General features: G+C 37.0%; 1 protein-coding gene across 2 annotated transcripts in view; it reads left to right on the forward strand.

Moving 5' to 3' along the window:
- Positions 1-17,148, forward strand: part of LOC124789458 (iduronate 2-sulfatase) — a 121,080-nt gene extending 103,932 nt beyond the window's left edge. For both annotated transcript variants that reach the window (XM_047256826.1, XM_047256827.1), the window contains exon 7: positions 16,527-17,148. In XM_047256826.1, coding sequence (XP_047112782.1) covers positions 16,527-16,868 — 342 coding nt within the window. In that variant the 3' untranslated portion in view covers positions 16,869-17,148. The remainder of the gene's footprint in view (positions 1-16,526) is intronic.
- The last annotated feature ends 3,411 nt before the right edge of the window (positions 17,149-20,559 follow it).

Raw genomic sequence — 20,559 nt, forward strand, 5'->3', positions numbered from 1 at the left:
AAAATGACCTTTCCTATACATTATTGAAGCTGTCAGTTGCTCAAAAAGGTGTACATTATTCAGCAACAAAAATCTTTGATCATTTGCCCAACAACATAAAGTGCCTGGCAGATAGCAGATCAAGTTTTAAATCTAGCTTAAAATCATTTCTTTTGGACAATTCCTTCTACTCCATGGATGAGTTTCTGTTTCAGAAATGGTAAACAAAAAGAAGGTACCTCTAAATGTAGTTGCATGTGTGGAACTAAAAATTTCAGTAATATTAATATTAGCAGTATTCATGTGTGTATATATATTTTGTAATGTGACTTGTTCCACATCATATCGATAAAATAATTGGGAAAATGATCTATGGAACATAACATAACCAAAACTAAAACTACTAAACATAATTTAAGTACTAACTGTTGTACTGCATTGATTGCTCTGCTTTCAGATTTGGACTTAATTCTGGTTAAAATTTGACAATATAGAGGAATTAACACACCTACAACAGGGAGGACCCCTTGTGTCCTTATCTTTAAGACACCCATTTACAAGAAACTGTCACTCCATACTTTAAGAAGTTATAAGATTCACAGAAAGGATGACCTCAGTGGAGAGAGTTGGTGTTGCCATCATTATAAGTAGCAATTACCACAACTCATTTCACCACTTTAACACCAACTTGCAAGCAATTATTGCCATCATTCATATGCAGAATCAAAGGAGGAGACATAGTCTTTTCCTGTTATTAATGATGCTATAGGTAATGCACCTCTCCACAGCCTTATGATATAGCTTCCCCACCCATTTCTTCTTTGTGGGATGGCATATGCTACATGGCTCCTCTATTACCTGCCCAAAGCTGAGATATGAAATGCCTTTTGTTGATAGATCTTGGTCTTCTGCATATTGGGCAAAGCACCTATATCAGCACTGCTTCAGGGTAATTCTCTGTCATCAGTTCATAATTATGTTCTCCGACTCATGCACACATTGCTCAGTGGAAAATGGTCTAGATCAGCACATGAATGACCACTTAGTCATCTGGATACATCTGCTGAACTGAGCAGTGCCTGATAGAAAGCTGCCAACATGAGTGCTCAGCAAATCAAACTGGATTCTCTGCAGCCAACTGGCTGGGTTAGAATGTTGAGACAGCATTCAGCATTGAGTGTATCTTGCTGCTGATGCATCTACACCAGTTTTCAGGATGGCTGAAAAGACTATCTGCAATCAGGGACACGCAAGTAGCTCTTTAGAAGTCCAAGTCCAGGCCCTCTAGTGAGAGCCTTGTAGCCTTTTGACTGAGGAGGGTAAAAGAAGAAAACTAAATTCTGGCATCATTTCTGGAACTCCATTAACCATTCTCCTTATCCAGCAGAAGTCATTATGAGGATTTTTTTAGCTAGGTGCCTTATTAATACCATAATGAAGAATGGGAGCCTCATGATCAGCAGGAGGGACATTGTGGGGATCACATCAAAGGATTTCACTCATATCACTGGCAACACCAGGCAGGTTCCCATCCCACTTTCCAGTGCTACTAAGTAACAGTTGAGAGTGACAATTAGGACTCAGGTTCTATTAATGATGAAGTTTATAACTATCTTGTCTCTATGTGGGAGCTGGGTTCAGCATTGTCTGTAGCAAATGACCAAGTTCTAGATCTTACCAAAATCTATTACAGCCCATTCTGTCACATTACCAGTAATTCTAGGGAAATACTCCTCTCTTTTCTTTCTTTGTCTTAAAATAAAAATAAAAATAAAAATAAAAGTATGGGAAGAGGCCAGTTCTCCAGCTCATCGAAGCAAGCTAATGGATGGTTATAATTGAAGTGCGGTTACTTGTAGAGGTCCAGTGTGGGCTGTATTACCATATGGCAATGAAACTTGGTAGCTATGCTAATGTATTAATGCAGAACTGATTTACATTGGAGAAAAATTAGGTACAAATTTGGCCAACAGGTGAAAATACAATGCTGTACAGTATCTCACTGATGTCTATAGTGCTCATAATGAACAAACTGTGTAAGTGGGGGTTAGTAATAAAATCAACATTATGCCTTTCTCACTTATTTGACCTTTTCTGCCCATGTACTGTTCCTAATACATTACATATGAAAACATTTCTATACGTCTTCCTTGCGTTCACAGTTCCAGATTTGCACCTGGTGGCCAAAATAGGAACTAATTTTTTTCCAGCATAAATTGGTTCCACATTAATGCACTAGAATGCCAAACACATTTCATTGCCATAAGACAATTACAGCCCACACTAGATCTCTGTGAGTTGCTGCCCTTTAATTATAACCACTTGGTATTTCAGTCCCATTCCTTAATACAGGAAAAGACTGGATGTGTCCTAGTAGCTATTATAGTGCTGCTCTCACCAGCTGTGTGTGAAAGACCTTAAAGGACTGTAGAATACAAACAGCTCATTAGTTGCTTTCAGAGTGGGTTCAGGGGGTACCACTCTTCCATTGATAACCTTAATCTGCTGGAGATTATTTCGCAGTAAGCTTCTCTACATAAGCCTTGTAGCATGTGTAAAGTATAAAAGTGAATTCTCGAAATTTAGTGAACGCATTTCAAGTTTACATTTCGTTATTGATGGTCTAAGAAGAGAAAATCACAGCCTGAAGCTCGAAAACGTACAACTACGAACGAAGGTAAACGTGCTTTTACTCCAACAAGATAAAATGGATAAATTGACGGAATGGAAGAAAATCAGTAACAAAAGCAGATCACCGGGCACTAATACTTCACAAACAGGAAGTGACAAAAACTTGGTGGATGTAAATAAATTTGCTCCTAGTGACAGTGTATCAGTGACTGGCGCAGAATCAAAACAAAAAACGTGTGTTAAAGTCTCTAAAAGTGAAAGTTATCACAAGGAAGTTTCATTTGATAACCCAAAGCCTATATCTTGACCAAATGAACGTTCGAGTTCTGACAACTACAAACTTTCTCCTCCAAATAAATCTATCAAACGTGTACACATTTTTGCGGACAGTCATGGTAGAGGCTTAGCAGATATCATAAAAAACAATCTTAGCAACGCTGAAGTGTGTGGAATAGTGAAACCTGGTGCAAAAATCGAGGAAGTATTATCAGGTTGCGATCCTGAGAACATTAAAAACGACTATGTGATAATAATTGGTGGTGCAAACAGTGTAGCCTGTAATGAAGGCCACGATGTGATACAAACGCTGGAAAAGAATTTCTCAGCGCTAAATCGCTCCAAGTTATTTGTTGTAAACATCCCGAAAAGACATGACTTGGAACCACAGTCATGTGTCAACGAAGCTATCTCACAAACAAACTATAAATTGACAAAGACTTGCAATCACTTTAATAACAGTTGTGTTGTAGATGTAAGCAGTTTTAGAAGAGAGTTGTTTACAAAACATGGTATGCACCTAAACCGGGCAGGAAAGAGAGCATTAGGTATTCTCTTAAAAGCAGCAATGACAGAACAACTCAACTCTACAAGATGCACTTCGTATAAACAAACTACAATAGATAAATGGTTTTCAAAAAAACAGGACAAGAGTGCATTCGTGAACTCGACAGTTAAGAATAATTTTTTAGGCAAAACCCTGTAACAGCCTCTGAAACGGATCAACTTGCAATCTTCCACCAAAATATTAGATGCCTGTTTAATAAACTAAACAAACTCTCAGTCAATGTGCAAGACAATGGAAGCATAGATCATGCCCATGTACTATGCTTCACTGAGCATCATGCCTGCTCAGGGATGGAAAGGCTGGTAATACCTGACTACAACCTGATGTCTTCATACTGCAGAAACCAAAGAAAAGGTGGTGGTGTTGCAATTTTTGTTAAGAACAGTATCAATTGCAAAGAAATGTATGTTCAAAATTTTTGTTTAGAGCAACATTTTGAATCATGTGGCATCGAAATTTCTGTAAGTAATTCCACCCTATTAATTGTGGCAATTTATAGAGCAGCTTCAGGAAATCTTGACCTCTTTTTGAAGCAGCTTGATTTGCTTTTACTGCACTTATTCAACTATAAAAGAGATGTTGTACTACTTGGAGATTTCAACATCAACTTTCTAACACATAGTAGTGGGAAGACAGACCTAGAAAATCCAATGTACACTTACAACCTTCTGCCAGTGGTCAATTTTCCCACCAGAGTAACTTCATATTCAAGCACACTAATTGACAACATTTTTGTAGACCAAGAGAAATTGGGCAGTATCAGTGTTAGTAAAATAATAAATGGTCTTCCTGACCATGATGGTCAATGACTTACCATCAAAAATATAAATGTTTGTCAGAATAAAACTGAGCCAAAGTGGAAGGTATTCAGGCCCATAAATATACTAACAATCAAAACATTCATATCATGCCTCCATAATGTAAATTGGAGTCACATATATTCCGAAACAGATGTAAATTCCAAGTATAACCTGTTTAGTAAAGAAATTGCATCAATATTTGAAACCTCCTTCTTAAAAAAAGTTTATAGGAATGTACCAAAAGAAAACACAAAAAAACCATGGATAACAAATGGGATTAGGACATCTTGCAAACAAAAAAGAATCTTGTACATAAGAGCAAAAGAATCAGGAAACCCCAGTCAAATAAATAATTATAAAAAGTATTGTAAAACTTTGAGTAAGGTAATCAAACTTTCAAAAAGTGCATATTTTAGATCCATAATCAACCAATCCAGTAATAAAATTAAAGCAATCTGGGACATAATAAGGGGCGAGACTGGTACAAACAGTGCCAGTAAACCAGTAGACATTGTACTAAACATTGATGACAATACTGTAAGCAATCAAGAGACTATTGCGAATACATTCAATGACTACTTCATAAGTGCTGCAGAGCAAATAGGTTGCAGTGGATCCTTAGAAAGTGCCATGGATCTACTGAAGCACAGTTTTCCCGTTCCAGTGAGTGAGATAAGGATATCCCCCATAACCAGATATGAGATTAAAAAAACCATTGCCTCATTAAAATGTAAGGGATCATCTGGTGTAGATAATATCTCCAGTAAGCTGCTAAAAACCTGCTCTGACCAATTAAGCAAAGTATTAGCTCATATATGTAATGCCTCTATGTACCAGGGTGTTTTCCCAGAGGGCATGAAACTTGCTATAGTGAAGCCTCTCCACAAAAAGGGAGACACAATGCAAGTCTCAAACTATCGTCCAATCTCCCTCCTGTCCACTTTTGCTAAATTCCTTGAGAAACTACTGCACTCCATAATTGTAAGGCACCTAGAAAACTTTGGCATAATAAGTGATAGACAGTTCAGTTTCCGGAAAAGTATGCCCACAACTGAGGTCATATTTTCTTTCACAAATGATATACTGGAATCCCTAAATAATAAAATGAAGGCAGCCTTCGACTGTGTGGACCACAAAATACTCCTCAACAAAGCACGCCACTATGGGATCACTGGGGCACTGGGAAGCTGGCTAAAATCCTACCTCCAAAACAGGAAGCAGAAGGTAATTCTCAATGGGAGCAATAAAGAGGGAGAGGTAGTAGAGTCAGACTGGAGCACTGTACTCCGTGGAGTACCCCAGGGATCCATCCTTGGTCCGTTGCTGTTTCTGATATACATAAATGACCTACCTTTTTCATGCAATACATGCAAGTTCACCATGTTTGCTGATGACACCAGCATTTTGATTAGTAACAAACAGCTCACTGATATAGAGGTTGATGCCAACAAATTACTTACAGTACTATTAACCTGGTTCCAAGTGAACTCGCTCACAGTAAACCTGAGCAAAACAAATGATATCCATTTCAGCCTTGACCACAAACTCCCCCAGGAGATTACTGTTTTAAATAACAATAATCAGATAGAAAGGGTACACTGCACCAAATTCTTAGGCCTCCACATAGACAGTAGGCTCAACTGGGACCACCATGTCCTCGAGACTGTAAAAAGGCTGTCCTCAGCAATTTTTGCCATTAGGACAATCTCACAATTTGGAGACATAAATGTCACGAAGTCCACATACTTTGCATACTTCCACTCCATTATGTGTTATGGAATCATCTTCTGGGGCAATTCACCCTCATCTAAAAAAATGTTCTTCATGCAGAAAAAAGTAGTCCGTATAATGTGCAGAGTACGCCTGAGAACCTCCTGCCATACGCTCTTTGAAAAACTTGGAATACTTTCCACAACCTGCCAGTATATATTTTCCCTAATGAGTTTCTTGGTTGACAATCCTGCCCACTATGAAACCAATGAAAGCTTCCATTATCACAATACAAGAAAGAAGGCTGACCTCCACTTTGAACTAAAAAGTTTAACTCGGGTACAGAAAGGAGTGCATTACTCCAGTGTCAAAATATTTAACTTATTACCGAGCTATATAAAAAGTCTATGTAGTAACAGTACATCATTCAAAAACAATCTAAAGACATATTTAATCGAGAAAACGTTTTACTCACTTGATGAATACTTCAACAGAGAAAAGTAGTCTTTGTATGTATTTATATTTACTGTTGTTTGTTTATGTTCTTTTTGTTCCTATTTGTAACCATATACTTACTGTGACAAATAGGCTTTTGCAATGTGATAAACTTTGCATAATGTATTATTCCTATGACTTTATTTTAGTTCATTATTATTTTTGCAAGTCTTATGTAATTTATGTCTAGTTCTGCTCTTGTAAACTAATTGATACCATGGTCTGTGAACATATATTAGTCAATTCGTTCTACATCCTAGAATCATACACATAACAGGATCTATGGAATTTGTAGATAAATAAATAAATAAATAAGCAACTCTTGAATGTATCTTTCTTGGCGATGGAGCATTTAGAGTCACAACATCGTTGCCCAGCTCCATAAATGGAGCTTCCAGTAACATCTCCAAAATGTTGTATGGTCATTCCTCTCCTTACACTATTTTAGATATTGAGTCAGAGATACCATATCAGATTATTTTATACAAGAGGCAGGTGTCCATCAAGGTAGCATTTTGAATGTGACACTGTTTTTAATAGCTGTTGACAGCATTACACCCTGAAATGTTTCTGCTCACATATATGATGTAATTAATCTTAAAATTTGATTTATTTCTTGCATTATAGTTAATATTGGAAACAAGTTATTTCAGGTAATAAGTAGTAGTTTTTGGAGTACATTAACATTTAACTTGTCAAGTGGAGGTGTTTGTGGTTGTTGATCAGATTAACACACCATTTTTATTTGTTGCAGAAATGCTAGGGTTGTTTATTTTTGGATTCCACTATATTTTTGCTCGTATTTTTACTTTTTGAAACAAAAGTTCAGCACACAGTAGTTTTTAATTTTCCTCATTTATTCATAAAAACTGTGACAAACAAAATATTGCCCTAATACTGACAACTTTGAGCCAAGAATGAACTAAATAGTGAACAAGACTGAGTGACACTTAAGTTGTGGTCACTTACACAGCATCTTGACAGTCAGAATTGTATTTACTTCTTGTTAGAACTTACATCACAGTTAAAATTTTACTGTAAGTTGTTTCATGTTAAAATTTACTTGAAAATTAAGGGGAATGTAATTAAAATGATGACCTTTTATCATCATTTGCCTTTTTTGACAAAATTACAAAACCTTCTACATTTACCTTTCACTCCCCTTAATTCAACATTTTATCTTATTTACTTTGGGCTTCAACACTTTCCCACAAGAACTGGAATACTAATTAATATAATCACCTTATCTGTAAATACAACTGTTCGGAATTTGACATCTTTATATGAAATTTACATGAATTATGTAACATTAACAATACAATGTTTTACCTATTCCCATATTACATACTCCATATTAGTCAACTATTTTGTTTATAGAATAATGAGTATAAATAAAAGAAAAATTACAGGAAAATGAACGTAATTGAATAGTACCAATGCAATACTATGAGGCAGTAAAAGAACCGAAAGATTAACTATCAAAAATGAAATATGCAAGTGTATCATGTTCTTTGTTAGTTTTGTGTATCATGACATTTCATTATCAGAAATATCATGTAGTATAGTTGGTGAATCTTTGTCTGTTGCATTAGAATATGCAATAAAAAGCCTAATTCAGTGTTCTTTATTTGTGGAGACCTTTTCAGGTTTTAGCAACTCCTTTAGTCTTGCAGTAAGTAATCACCAACTGCCAACAACTATTAACAGGTTGGAGGAAGGGTCACTAGAATACAGTTTTAGGATTTTGTGCCTTTACGTACCTGAACTAAACTTGAGGAACACCATTTTAAATTTTAATTAGAAACTTTTGGTTAGAAACTTAATGGCTACCACATTTGGGGGCTTCGGAAATTGATCACTCAAAGCTCTTGGTATGATGAAATGAACTGCACACAGGATATGGGAAGCCAAGGAAGTTTGCTTGCTCAGGTTTTATAGAACTTTTGTTTTGGCCTAGTCTGGTTATGTATGCTCAGTGCATGTGTCAATGAGACAATGATACCTGAAGGTAATGGATGCAGTCCATCATGAGGTAATTAGATTGCTCACAGGATTGTTTAGAACAAGACACAAGCCAAATCTCTTTACCAAATCTACTCAAAACCACTTCATATAAAATTTCAACTCCTAGTTGTGTGAAAAGTATACAAAATATATTCAATACTAAAAGCATCTGCATACCATGCTACTGCTTGCCCACTCTTGGTGCACATTTTCAATAGTCATCCAAGAGCAATGAGATCATTTGGGAACTGAGCAAAGAGCCATCTTTTAGGTGTGAGTGTGGCAAATATCACCATTTTACACTAAGGATGTAGTAAATCACCCCCTTGCTTATGCAAAGGTCCAAAACTATTTTAAAATTGACTAATTTAAGAAAAGACTGCACTTCTAATCTAGTTTTTATAAATTTATGTAATAATATTTTAGATGAGCACCACAATTTTAAGACTGGGCATTCAGATGGACCAAAACAGGAGGAGTCTTTTGGTTGCTCAGTATTTTCCTTGCTAGTGCCATTAGGATCTGTCTTCCAAGTGTATTTACAGTAGTGTGTCATGCTGAGTTGCATTTGGTTCTGAAGGCACTGAAACACATGACATGCAGCCAAGGGAAGATGTTTCTCATTAGCTCTGATTCCCTTAATGCTCTACATGTTCTGCAACAAGTGCATCCAGCAGAAGAAAATTATACAGAACATATCTGATATTATTCTTCTCTTGCTTTGACAGCACAGAGAGTTGGTATCATTCTACACAGTGCCTGGGCACACAAGAATAAAGGGAAATGGATAAGCTGACAGAGGACCCAGACAGGGGAGACAGATTTAGACAACATGCCATCCCCTTACAGGCAGTGAATTCACTGTTATGCTAGAAGGTTATGCATCAATGGGAGGCAGAGTGGCTTGAGGCAAAGGACAACAACTGCGAGCTGCGAAAACAGCTATTCATCTGCGGTGTTCCTCATTCTGGTCACACAGGCAAAATGAATTCCCACTCACCATATCTGTATAGGATGTAGGCCTCTTACATATGGCTTTTCATTCCAGAGGGAGAATCTGTCTGTTTGTAGCATCTGAGATGTACACATTTTGGTACATTATTTTTAGTGGAGTGCATTTCATATTCTAATGACAGGACAGTAGTAGATTGCAAGGTCTTCCCTCTTGTGCTTTGCATTTATCAATTTCCATAACACTTCATATGGGCCTTCTACCTGCACATTATCATGCAATTATATGTCTATATATAATTGAAAGATTTCCCAGGAATATTTTTTGTTTATTCTTCAAGTTCTTGCCATTCTGTCTTAGTTCTCTTTGATGTCTGTAAAATTGTTTTCAATAGCCTTTTTTACAGTAAAACCTACTCCTCATTTTTCATCCTGCTCTGTTCCTTTGTAAGAAAATACGATTCAATTTTATTTCCATTTTGTGTTTCTTTCTTTCTTTCTTCAGCACACATGTGATAGTTTTAGTGTATCACATTTGGCTTTAATTAACCTTCTTTGTGTACTAAAGTTGTATAATTTATTGTGCCTACATAGAAATGATTGTATTTGCTATTTAGTTGAACTTTTAGAGTGACATGGGCTCAGAAGTAACTGGGAAAGTCCCATCACCTGATTCCATTACCTGAGCTTTGGCAATCAACTAATCCCAATATTCTTTCATACAGTCCAGAATGCTGATGCCTAGCAACTTGCGTATGGCAGTAGGGTCTCTAACAAATCTACCCATAGTATACTATTCTGCTAGAACTTGAAGAGTTTTTCAAGAAATGTGACCAGTGCTAACGTCAGCAGAGCTATCCTTGCAGCAGTTTCAGCCATGAGCTAAATGTTTCTGCTGGCCTTCCTCACACAGAAGGCTGAACAAAAGTTACACCACAGTAGTTGTATAAAGAAATTGGAATAGTTTGTGTTGGGTAGGTGCAAGGACATGTATTGCACTTGACTCTTTCCCTTCATCATCCAATATTATCACAGACTTGAACAAATTGAACATGTCCTCAACAAGGTCTGCCTTCCTTTTGCCCTGCCTTAAAATTTAGAGCATCCTTCCTACCTCCCACAAAGTTATATTTTAATATCCGCACAGTCTGTGAAATATCATGATTCCTCCTTTTGCAACACCTACTCCTAATGCCCTGTAATTTCTTCACAGCCACTGCCAAACCCTGGCTTATAACAAAGTTGACCACCCAGTGGAGGAATGTACGAGCACAGCAAACTCAATTTCAAACACCCTGTGCCACGTGAATCCTCCCCAAACACCAGCTTCTCCAAATTATGTAAATGGACACTGTCTTTACCCTACTGCCCTCAGTACTGGTTAACCCCTGTCTCACAACCATCTCCACCCCTGTCCCAAGTCTCCCACTTTACTCATTTAACATGTACTATGGTATTTTTCTCTCTATGATCTCCCCCCTCCTCTTACTCTGTTCTATCTGCCCCTCCCCCCACCCCCCCACCCCCACCCCTCCACCCCCCATCCTCCACCCCTCTCTCTCTCTCTCTCTCTCTCTCTCTCTCTCTCTCTCTCTCTCTCTCTCTCTCTCTCTCTTTCCTATCCCATTCTCCTGTGGCCTCTCCCTCCCAGCCATCAGTCTACCTTTCCTCCATCCCTAGCTTACCTCTCTGTTCTTGTTGATCTCACCAACTCCAATTGACACAGTTCCTCACAGTTGACTTCTGTGCTGCAGCACTTGGCTTTGATCACTCACACTGAGCCTCAACTTCGTTACCTTTAATCTTTCCATTATGAGCAGTACAATAAATGCTATCAGTGTAAGTGGAAACAGTGCTGAGAAACTCTATTTGAGAGGCACCAAAAATGAAACAGTCAATGAATACTCTTGATAAAGTCAAGTCGACTACTGGAATCACAATTATTTTTGGTTACAGCTTCATATATGTTTATGTTTATACTTCATGAATCACTAGAAAGAGTGTGACAGAAGGAAATTTCTGTAGTACCATATATTGAGGATTCTTCCTTTTTCCAGCTGAAGATGGAGTGTGAAGGAATGGTTGGTCGTGTGTCTTAGTACAAGCTGTTATTTCTCCATTCTTATCTTTGTAGTCTCTGTAAGATCTTAATGCACTTTCTAATTGAGATTTCTCATGTGCTATAAACCATTAATTCACGTGGTGCCTGTTGTTACCTAAACTTCTGTCTGGAGCACCTATATAAAATAAAAGGAAGATCAGAGATAACAAAATGGCTCTGACCTCAATGGGACTTAACATCTGAGGTCATCAGTCCCGTAGAACTTAGAACTACTTAAACCTAACTAACCTAAGGACATCACACACATCCATGCCCGAGGCAGGATTCGAACCTGCGACCGTAGCAGTCGTGCAGTTCCGGACGGAAGCGCCTAGAACCGCTTGGCCACAGCGGCCAGCAGAGATAACAACCTGTTGAAATTAGGTCATAAGAGACGGATGTGAAAACTAAAAGGAGTGGGACAGAAGGCTTCTTTGCAGCTTAAATTTGAATATCTGAAGTTAATCACTTGCATGTTTCAGTCCTGCCAGAAGCCTTTCGATGGTGGCTAGAGAGTAATGCACATCTTTCTGTAAAATGGTTTAGACAGTGCTAATAGTTTTCAACCTAGTGTTTAATTAGTGGACGCTGCAGTTCCTTTTGAACAATTCCTGCAAGGGCAAATGTACATAGATGGCAGAGTTAGAATACCATAAAGTTTGTGAACTGACCTTTCCTGTTTACGAATCTGCATATTAGCCCTAAATATGATGCAATAGCACATAGTGGAGTGAAAATAAGTGATATTCCAGTATTAGCTGTGTAAGTGTTTTATAATCCATCTGTTATGTGGACAAACTGCAGATTCGCATTATCCTATCAATGTACTGAAGTTTGCCATTTGCTTAACTTACAACTTAGTTTCTGTAATTATTCCATTTAATATCTTCATGCACATTGATCTTCCCAAGAATTTGTATGGTGTTAATGATTCTGGTTCTGATTAATCAATTGTGCAGTAAAACATTACTACATTTTGTGATGTGCACAACTTTATATTTCTTTACAATGAGAGTAGTGTAAAGAATAGCTGTCAGTCTTTATAATAGGCTGATATTTTGACAAGATACAAATCAATAGTACAATTTTTGTAGCCTAATTCTTCCTCATTTAGATAGACTATTTTAAAACAAGTTAAGATAAATATGGTGTTATACAAGAAAAACCTCCTTTTAATAAGCCTACCATGGTGCATCAAAATGTTAGAAGACTTAAAAACAAACATAATGTTTCATTTGCTTACACAACTAGGAAGTCAAAACAAAAGTGTTGTACTGTGTCTGCCCTAATGTTTAACAAAATGTTAACCACAGACAATATTAGCAATATATTTTTGTAGGGGATTGTCATAATAGTAAAAAAAGTTTAGTTAACATATACTAAATGCAGTAATTTCTGCTTAACTCAAGAACTGGAAGATAATACATATTAACTGATGCAAAAAATAAATTATAATTCTTACAATATATTAGTGACTTATAAAAATGTTTTTTACCTCTTTGATGTCTTCAGATGCATGTGGGTTTAGATTCAATGTTTAATAAAATGTTAACCAAAGACAATATTAGCAACATATTTTTGTAGGGGATTTTGATGCATACTAAAATAATTTTGGTTCACTTCTACTAAAAGCAGTAATTTCTGCTTAACTCAAAATCCTGAAGAAAATGCATATTAACTGCTACTGTACTAAAAAAAAAAAAAAAAAAAAAAAAAATCATTTACCAATGCATGTGGGCTTAGATTAAAGGGGATCAAGCTTTCTGAAACTAAAAAGTAAAATTACTGGGAAGTAAAAATAAAACATTAACCAAAACAATAGCAGTCTGTTCAAAAGTGCATAGCTTTGTACATCTGTGTAATTAAAATCTGCTGTTGGCTAACATTTGATACCCTGTTGCTACACCCCGTGTATTGTAACATGCTTGGCTCTTCTGTGATGTGCTGCCCACAAGATGATCAAGGTATACTATTTTTCGAAGGCAGCCCTCCTGAGGTCGTCCAATGTGTCAGGAAGCTTCCTGCGATGATACAGTTCACGTTTAAAATGGTCTCAAGCATGCTCAGTTGTGTTCATATCAGCAGATACAATAGGCCATTCACTTTGGTTGGTTCCTGCCACATGGAATAAGGTTGTCATGAGATGGACACAGTTTGCTAATTCATTATAATCTTCAAAGATTTCATGTTGATTTGAGAGCTAGACAATTGACTGTAAGAAACTGAACCAAAACTGAACAGCCTTCAAATTACCTAAAATAGTGATAACAGATATCTGACATTCTTATACAATACTGGCCAAAAACATGACTGGTCAACCTGCCTCCTCCATGCTTGAGATATGAATTGGTAACAGGCCATCTTCCCATCTTCTACATTGATCACCAGGTATCAAACAATGCACTCACCAATGAAGAGAACCTGATGCCATTGATCAAATATCTATTCCAGCTGTTCCCTTGCACATCTCTATCCCATGATCCAGTGGTGAGAGTTTTATATTGTATTTCATAATACATGCCTGATGGTCAAATTGATTGTGTGGGGGTGGTTATGTACTGTCTGAGTCGACAGAACTGTCAGTTGCCTTCAAAATGGTGGTGCACAGTTGTGTTGCATTCTCCTTGGACACATCCAAGTCATAATATGTTGTAGGTGCCAGTCATCAGCTGGTGTTCCTACAGGTGAGGATTTATAAAGGAGATCTTTATTGTTTTCTATCTTATGACAGCAATAAAAAGTTGAACAATGTCACTGTGGTGTACACCCTACATGGGCAACTTTGCTAGCTGACATGAACATTGCAACAAATGACAATGCATTCTCAGTCCAAGCCTTAAATGATGGTGGACAGTATACGCAAATTGCACTGCTCCATTCATGGTTTAATACACAGTGTGCTTTACCAAACTACACTGAAAGTGCAGATTTACATTTACCCAATTACATGAGGAGTTCCACAGCAATCTCTGGTGCTTAAATCAGTGTTATGAAAGAAGTATCCAATCAAGAAAATACAATCTATGTCAGTCATGAGGGTAGTAAAAAGTTAGTTTTGATCATTTTAGATCCCCAACGGGAAATTTTCAAAAACACACACACACACACACACACACACACACACACACACACACACACATATGAATATAATAGAGGGAAACATTCCACATGGGAAAAATATATCTAAAAACAAAGATGATGAGACTTACCAAACAAAAGCGCTGACAGGTCGATAGACACACAAACAACCACAAACATACACACAAAATTCAAGCTTTCGCAACAAACGGTTGCTTCGTCAGGAAAGAGGGAAGGAGAGGGAAAGACAAAAGGATGTGGGTTTTAAGGGAGAGGGTAAGGAGTCATTCCAATCCCGGGAGTGGAAAGACTTACCTTAGGGGGAAAAAAGGACAGGTATACACTCGCGCGCACACACACACACACACACATATCCATCCACACATACACAGACACAAGCAGACATTTGTAGAGGCAAAGAGTCCACAAGCAGACATATTTAAAGACCAATATGTCTGCTTGTGTCTGTATATGTGTGGATGGATATGTGTGTGTGTGCGAGTGTATACCCGTCCTTTTTTCCCCCTAAGGTAAGTCTTTCTGCTCCCAGGATTGGAATGACTCCTTACCCTCTTCCTTAAAACCCACATCCTTTCGTCTTTCCCTCTCCTTCCCTCTTTCCTGATGAGGCAACAGTTTGTTGTGAAAGCTTGAATTTTGTGTGTATGTTTGTGTTTGTTTGTGTGTCTTTCGACCTGCCAGCTCTTTTGTTTGGTAACTCACATCATCTTTGTTTTTTGAGACATTCCACGTGGGAAAAATATATCTAAAAACAAAGATGATGTGACTTACCAAATGAAAGTGCTGGCAAGTTGATAGACACACAAACAAACACAAACATACACACAAAATTCAAGCTTTTGCAACAAATGGTTGCTTCATCAGGAAAGAGGGAAGGAGAGGGAAAGACAAAATTATGTGGGTTTTAAGGGAGAGGGTAAGGAGTCATTCCAATCCCGGGAGTGGAAAGACTTACCTTAGGGGGAAAAAAGGACAGGTATACACTCGCACACACACACATATCCATCTGCACATTCACAGACACAAGCAGACATTAAAAACACTTTATGGGCATCTTAAGATCCATAATCACAGAACTTGCAACAAAAAAGTTGCAAAATCCCATGTGTATTATAATCTTACCCTTTCTTTGAGATAATGACCATAAGGAATATAACATGCCACTCCGAATGACATGGTGACCAGTTACATGGCTGTCCCACTAATGAAAACAGGTAAAACTCTGTTTTGTCTAATATTTTTCAAGTTCTGGTATTATGGATCTGAAGTGGACTGAACTGGCTGAAACTGGTTATCTATGTAACAAAATCTGATCTTGGTAATAAGGTGTTCAATAAGAATACTAGACTCTCAAATAGAAACAATATGGATTAAACACTTTTAATCTAGGTTGTGTTGTTGATTTTCCTACCTGTAGTGCACAAGACAGCACAACACTAATACCATGTTAATGATAGAAATGTTTGCCTAGATGTGGTCATGTTGCACCAGTAGCCATATCTAACAGCTTGCCTGATAACTATGAAGTGTTAAAATGAAAAATGTTGAATGAATTGTTAATGAACAGACACCAGAGCTCCAATCCAGTTGTATATATAGTCAACTGGAGTGATGAATGCATTCTCTAGGGAGGGAAAAAAACATAACTAATTACACAGAAAATCGTTGATTACAAACAGAAGTGTTTTCAAACTGCAGACATATTATTTAAAACAAAAAATATCATAATCAAGAATCTGAAAAAACTGAGTGGTAAAATTCTGTTTTAATATGATTTGTTGTTACACTTCAATAATGATCATTGGAACTACTTTGCTACATGTCATAAAAATGAAAGTGATTTCATATTTACATTTTCTGATTGGATTTTGATGTTGTGCAATGTCTAAGTTTAATTTGAACTGTGTTCCAGGGGCAGTTCACAACAAGGAAGAAAGCAGCATTTAGTCAGTATCCTCGTCCAGGAATGTATCCAACACTAAAACCAAACAGTGACAAACCCCATCTTTCTCAAATAGAATATATGGGTTATTCGCTCAGGACACACACACATCGCTACACTGAATGGGTGTATTTTCAGAAGCAAATTTTCCAACCTGACTGGACAAAAGTTGTTGCAAGAGAACTGTATGATCACACAATAGACCCACTGGAAGACCTAAACTTGGCCGACAGACCGCAGCTCCATGATCTAGTGCACATTTTGAGTGCACAGCTCCATGCTGGCTGGAGACATAATCTTGCCACTGAATGAAAAACGAGAAGGAAAAGAAAGCTACATCTAACCAAAGTATCATACCACACACTTTTTTCCTTATTTTATCAAATTGTAGGTCGAGCACACACAACTCTTATTTCATTTTATGAGTTTGTTCTTTCGTTAATAAAGAGCACATCTTATGTCATAACAGATGTAGTTGAGATTGAAATGTGAAGCTCATATATTTCTTACTTATGCCAAAGCAACTGTTATCTAATATTTTGACAGTTTGTCATTCATTTTTGATGATGAATAAATACCAGAATGATAAAAATGACTAATTTATTAACAAACTTGTTTGATATAGCTATGATCGTCTAGTTTGTTAAAATTTTAATATAAACCTTCAGTTTCCAAATATAGCTAATTGCAGGCTTTGAGCACAGTTGCAAGATAAATGTTTAATAATTTAGCTTTCTGTAACTCTTCTGATAAACTCATAATTCACTTGCAGCAAGGCTAGAAGAGAATGAATCTTGTTTTGTTGAAGTAAACAAGTTATGCCTCTTTTAACATACGTCTGTGGGTGAAAGTCAGTGGCTTATTAAAACAGACACCAGTATTAAGTTCCACAGCTACATGCATTAATAGGAGAGAATATTTGTTAGTGTGTGTCTTCAAAGGATGAAGAGATTCTTTGAGACAGCTGCAAATATTCTTTTTTCACTCATGAGTAGCCAAATTGGAGACACATACCAAATAGCAAGTAGGAAATGGTTCAAGGCATGGATTCTCTGAGACCCCAAAACTACTGGAGAGTCATCCTTGACTACAAGTGATCAGCTACCACACTCATCTCATGAGCATGCTTCAGAGCTGACTCCAAGATGTATACATTTCATGTGATGGCATCTGTTCTTGCTCATTAGGTTGAATATCAAGTGAAGTGCAGACCACTGAAGCTCCATCAAGACCATGGAGCGTTTCTCATTTGAATTTGATAAAAATTTGGAAGCACTTGAAAGAATTGAGATTAGAATCTTTTGTTAATAAAAGCTGTTTTATGGTGTTCTGACACATCTATGAATTGCTGTAGTTCTGCTAAAACTGAGTCTGAAACCCTAAACTTAAGCAGTACACAAGTGCAATGAAAGATTGTCAGTTCAGTGTACAACACAACTTATTGTTACCATCTTTTCTGGTGCTGCTTAATTCACACAATCACACTCTGCATCTATCATCTGAAACTGCTAGTGAGGGTTTAGGTGGGTGGAGGGTGCCAGGCCACAGAAAAATTTAATTAAAAAAATCATAAACCTTTATCTTAAATTTTAATTTAGCAAATACTACAAGTAATAGCAAAGATTATTTATGAAAGTTGAACCAACTTGACCAAGCTGTCTTGAAAACTTGAAATTAATAAGCATAACAGGGAAGATGTTAATTTGAATTCTTGCACAATATTAAATGTAACAATTATGAAAGACTTTAATTGTAGCAGTTCATAACCCAGTTCAGTTCTTGCCTCTGCTCGTGGACACAACTGTTCAAATGGTTGAATACAGTTTGATAATGCAACGAGAACAGAGAAAAGTGTACACTGTAAAATAGACACAAGATACAACTTGTTAATGCAAGTGAACATGGAGCAAAAGTAATACTGATACTAAATTAATCACTGTGATCCCTGAAGCATAAAAGTGATTTTGCTTTAATGTATCTCCTCTAATCAGTGAATGACTATCCTTACAGCTTAAGTCAATAGCTTAAAACATTAAAGTATTAAAACCATTCTAGTTCTGTTGCAGAAATGTTAAATGCATTTATAATATGGGTAGTAAAACTTTAACTGGTCAGCTAATGCATATAGTTTAGTCTACAGAAGTGTTTTATAAATATTTTCGTCTTTCTTTACCACAATACAGAGTGAAACAGGTAGCATGAAGACTAGAAACTGTGCATTGTACTGTTTACATAAAACTGTAATTCCTTATAACCACTTGCAAGAGAAATCATGGTATGTGACTGATGATTTTAAAAAAATTAAAAAACTTAAAACAATTGTACCTTGCAGAATCTGGCTCAGCTAAAGAATTCACCTTTAGTTGTACTGGTAATATGCCAATGCATTACACACATGCATTGCTCATCTTTATGAGTGCATCTGACTGACTTCTCCAACATGCTTAAATTAGTTCCAAAACCTGTCCCAATCATCAAGGTGAAAATGCTGCAGATTGTAAATGGCGTCAAAGAGCTTCATACAGAGCTGAGTCCACTGCATGCTGACCAGAACTTGTTTTGCTCCACTAGACCTCAGTCATATCATATAAATCACCAAATGATGCTGGATACATGTATATGTACTGTAGTTAGAACAGATTAACCCTCTGAAGGTAGCAGTCTGCTTAACTTTACCACTACATCTGATAGGCTTGTGGTGACTCAAATCAAAATCATCACTGTGTATCTTGTAGAAATTTGATTTAAAAGTATATGCTGACAAACAGGATATTATTCTTGAGCCACTGGGGCTTCGGTATATGACTCACTGCCCAATTGAGACAGAGAGAGTGAGCCCTTAGCCATTGGTCACACAGAATAATGTCTTTATAGCACCACCACCATGCCATGTAGGCAGGCACTGCAATCCATGTTGGCATGTAATAATGCACAGAGATGACCGCAATTGATTAATTGCACTCAAGACAGTACCAAACTGGCTCTGTCACTGAACTACAGTATTATTTTTAGTTGCCATTTTTTCACCAATAAAACTTCATAACATATTGTCTTTGAAAAATAGGCACTTCACATATATGCAGGCTGTCTTGACATGGAAATTATTTGATGGTGCCACCTGCAGCATAAGCAACTTACCAAAAAATTATTTTCTTGTACAAAATTCTTTGTACCTGCAAATCAAACAGTGCAACATTTTTTGGTATACTGTAGGTGTAGCCTAAAAATATTGTACATTTCTATGTAAATTAGAGTAAAGTGAACTTGTATTGGATGGGAGACAGTTTTATGTTAACCTTATATTATATGTACTTATTTGTTGTTTATAGTGGATAGTTATAATTAAAGTTCAGCTACTCGCAAAGGTCCAGTATGGGCTGTCATTATTGTATGGCAGTGAAACTTGGTTGATGAGCTAATGAATTAATGTGGAACTGATTTACTGATTTACTCTGGAAAAATCTTATTCCAATTTTGGCCACCAGGTGTAAATCTGGCACTGTACACAATTTGTATGAAGGCATGATACAGTATGCATGCTGTCATTCAACAAGGTGTAATGTGACTCAACAGTATGGATATTGAGAAGAGAGACTGTGCACATTAGTGAAACTGTTTTATGTGAATGGCAGCAATTATAGTGCTGCATTAAGAGAGTAGCACCAGCAGAAAGGTGAGAGGCCTGGTGTCATTAAATGGTTTAAAGTTGAAAATGAAATTTGAAAACTGAGATGAGCTTGGTGTGGCACCTGAATAGGGAGGTGTTCTATGCTGGTGGAAGTTATTGATGAGTTTGCTGTCATGAGAATTGTCTATCCCATGGTTAACAGTACAGAAAGTATTGCAATCTGTTTTAGACTTGTACCCATACAGACAGTACAGAACCAGACAGTGCAGCAACTGAAACCTCATGTTCTGCAGCAACATTCTGAATTTGTCCTTCGTTTTTCTGGCACGGATCGAATTTGATGACATGTGGCCGCACATTTTACACTACAAGCTA

This window comes from Schistocerca piceifrons, chromosome 3, assembly GCF_021461385.2.
Source record: "Schistocerca piceifrons isolate TAMUIC-IGC-003096 chromosome 3, iqSchPice1.1, whole genome shotgun sequence".
Classification (NCBI taxonomy): domain Eukaryota; kingdom Metazoa; phylum Arthropoda; class Insecta; order Orthoptera; family Acrididae; genus Schistocerca; species Schistocerca piceifrons.